This window comes from Arachis ipaensis, chromosome B01 (assembly GCF_000816755.2).
Source record: "Arachis ipaensis cultivar K30076 chromosome B01, Araip1.1, whole genome shotgun sequence".
In the NCBI taxonomy this organism is placed as follows: Eukaryota; Viridiplantae; Streptophyta; class Magnoliopsida; order Fabales; family Fabaceae; genus Arachis; species Arachis ipaensis.
Window position 1 is genome coordinate 550593 of NC_029785.2, and position 3082 is coordinate 553674.

The window sequence follows — 3082 nt, forward strand, 5'->3', positions numbered from 1 at the left end:
AGTTTTATATCTTTATTTTTTTAATCTTATTTTTAATATCTCATATCAGTATCAAAAACTAGAAGCCACTTGTAATTCTTTTCTTTTTGTCATACACTTGTAATCTCTTTAGTTTCAAAAATTAAAAAAAAAGAAGAGATTAGGTCAACGGCCCAGCCCAATCAAATATTCTCTCATAAAAAAACGATAAAATTAAATTTTGAAACCGCCTTTAGAAAAAAAAAAGAAAGAGAAAACTCTCTTTCTTCTTTCTCTTCGCACCAAAAGCAACATCAGGACTTGGCGGTGGTGGCGACGGCGGCGAAAGTGACAACAGCCAACAGGAACGGCGGCGGAAAAATGTTTCTCAAATCAGTCCGTACACATGTAAAACCATTTATCAATTTGGAAATTTAGGGTTTCATTTTGATAGCGTTTCTTAAGTTGTTTGATTATACTAACATAAGCTAGATTGATTGTGCTTGATGCAGATCCAAGTTTGCGTGATTGGACATGCTTAACAATAAGAACAAAAGCTTTTTCTCAATGAGCTGCGACGAGTTTATGGATCTTTCAAGAATATTGTGTTTGATGAGAATGCTCACACTTGAAGAAACTTGTGCCAGAGTATGATCAATTTTTTGTAACAAATTGATTACGTAAACCACTCTTTTCTCTGTCTAATTTTAGCTTTTAAATTATTTTGTGGAGAGGTTTCCTCAAGGTTCATTAGTTACTCATCATTTCTGTTAATTTAACTAGTCTTGTGTCTTGTGGTGGCTAATTGCAGTTATCAGTTTCTGTGATTCATTATTTTAGCAATGTCGGAAGCGTCGAAAAGTTTGGGTGGCCATGAAAGAGTAGGACCTGATTACTTTGGTTATTATTCTTCTGAAGTTGTTAATTTGTTGTCACAAGATGAGGATGTTTTGTCTGTTGCTACTGATGCGTCCGAGGTGCCTCAAAATAAGTGTGGAGAAGGAAAAGAGAACAATGCAGTTGATAGCAATGGCAATTGTTCCGGGGAATTGTTCAGTGACGGCATTGGAGCTGGACTTTCAGACCTGAAAAAGGACAGATTAAGATCACTGCTCAGACAGAGTGTCACTACTCTTTCGTCCGAAGTTGATGAGGTATATCATGCAGCTTGAATCTGTTCTGGTTGTAATTAAAATAATTAAATAAGACCCATTGATGATATGATATTACCAAGAATGTTCATCGCATAAGCTCTACAATTTTTCATATAGAAATTTAGATATTTACCAACAACATTGAATATTGATACAAAAACGATATTGATGCATGTTTTGAAGCTGCTTCTATCGATACATTGCATACCTGCTGAGTTGCTGTCTTGATTATTTAAGGAGTTTGGGTACGTTACTGATTGTCAACCGAAAACGCAGGTGGTAGACCCTGTTTTTGCTATACATCAATTGCAATCTAAACAAAGAAGTAAAAAACAGACGCTGGATCATACAGCTGTTGCATCAAACAATGCTCAGCATATTCCTTGTAAAAAGTCCAAGATCTTATCACCACCCTCTTCAGCTAGCCTCCATGAACAATTTAGTGATGTCAATCCCACATGCAGTACAGAGGTAAGAGGTATCATTTTCATTAAGATTCTAATTAACATGTGTCTGTAATTTAGTGTACTAATGTGCTCAAGAATTGCGCTAGAAACTAATTTTTTCCTTCATCCCTTTTAACACTTAGGTGAATGATGATCTCCAGTTTCTATTAGAGAATGACAGTGTCGAGGTTCAGGAGATGGTGAAGAACTGTGCAAATGAACTGAATGGAACAGTAATTCTTGAAAATTCTGTGTCTAATATTGATCGTCTTCTTTTAGCTTTTAGATTTCTGTGTCAAATTCATTGCATTTGTCATGTGATGTTTGTATTATATATAGTGCAAGCATGTAATGCATGTATCTAATTGGTGTTTATTGTTGACTTTTAGTTGGAATACATGGAAAAACAACTGGAGGTACTACTTGATGCTGTAACGTCGAAGTGCAGGTATGCTGTGATACTCTATGTCAATATGTGAAGAATGCTGATTCTTGCATGCTTTATTATGTCTCCTGATAAGTTGACATTGACATAATATTGCAATAAATCTTAATATAACAAGTGAGATAAATATATCAATGGTGAACTTTTCTGCTGTTTCTCTCACGAATGCATTGTTGGCTTGAAATCTCAAGTGTCCACCTTTCACCACCTTATCAATCCCAAATGTAAATTGGCATTGGATTTTGATAAATGGTGAACATACTTTACTCTGGAACTTGAGATTAAAGTCTCATGCATGGCCTTGAATGAGAAAAGTAGTGAGGAATCCTCTTTCCACCTTTGATTCTTCACCTAAACAGAGCTTCTAGCGTATTTTGTAACTGCTATCATATCAAACTTATTTGTCCTTTGTGGTGGTTATGAACTATAGTCCCCCCTCCCCCCTCCAACGGAAAAAAAATCTGCATAATTCTAAAACTTACAGGCCCATGACCCTTGGGGAGAGGCAACAGCTTCAGAGAATGATTCAGAAACTACCAGCAAAAAATCTTGACCGAATCGCTGAGATAATTTGTCGAAGTAGGCCTACAGAACAACCAAATTGTGATAAAATCTTTGTTGATCTGGAAAAAGAGGTACTACAATTGGGATTATGATATGATGATATATTTCTTGGTTCCATTGTTATATTGCTTAGTGACTTAGTGTAATTTGGGTTATGGATTATGATCATGATTTACATTATAAGTTGCTTATTATGTTATGTTACATATTCTGCAGGATAATGCTACACTTTGGAGACTGTATTATTATGTTGAAGCTGTTGAGAAAGCCAAAACACTCTCTTGCACTCCAGAGGTTTAGTTTTATAAGTGTTTTTTGAAAACTTGAGCTCTAATTCTAGTTCATTAGAATTCAATATCAACATTAAGAAAATTCATTTGTGCTGAGTATATAGATTTTCATCTTTCTAATGTAGAGGGGGCTTGGTGATACCAATTACCAAATGAAGTATCAACCATACTTTGTGCCCCAAATTGGAAGCATTTGACATTTAATTAGATTTTTTTTTATGAGCC

The 3082-nt window shown here is 35.2% G+C and overlaps 1 protein-coding gene across 4 annotated transcripts; it reads left to right on the forward strand.

Moving 5' to 3' along the window:
* On the forward strand, nt 205–3082 carry LOC107629841. Of its 4 annotated transcripts, none has more exons than XM_016332801.2 (8): nt 205–366; nt 471–638; nt 770–1112; nt 1389–1583; nt 1702–1791; nt 1948–2006; nt 2488–2638; nt 2784–3082. In XM_016332801.2, exons 3-8 carry the CDS (start codon nt 801–803, stop codon nt 2865–2867), a joined length of 891 nt encoding a protein of 296 aa, XP_016188287.1. In that variant the 5' UTR covers nt 205–366; nt 471–638; nt 770–800; the 3' UTR covers nt 2868–3082. The 4 variants fall into 4 exon arrangements, with proteins under 4 accessions (XP_016188287.1, XP_020966493.1, XP_016188353.1 ...); XM_021110834.1 differs by having other exon boundaries at nt 213–366; nt 451–638; XM_016332867.2 differs by having other exon boundaries at nt 213–366; nt 471–606.

Bases quoted from the DNA above. Each gene is read 5' to 3' on its own strand.
- LOC107629841 (XM_016332801.2), top strand. From the start codon at position 801: ATGTCGGAAGCGTCGAAAAGTTTGGGTGGCCATGAAAGAGTAGGACCT. The intron at 1,584-1,701 runs GTAAGAGGTATC...TTTAACACTTAG, and splicing joins ATCCCACATGCAGTACAGAG to GTGAATGATGATCTCCAGTT. The intron at 1,792-1,947 runs GTAATTCTTGAA...GTTGACTTTTAG, and splicing joins CAAATGAACTGAATGGAACA to TTGGAATACATGGAAAAACA.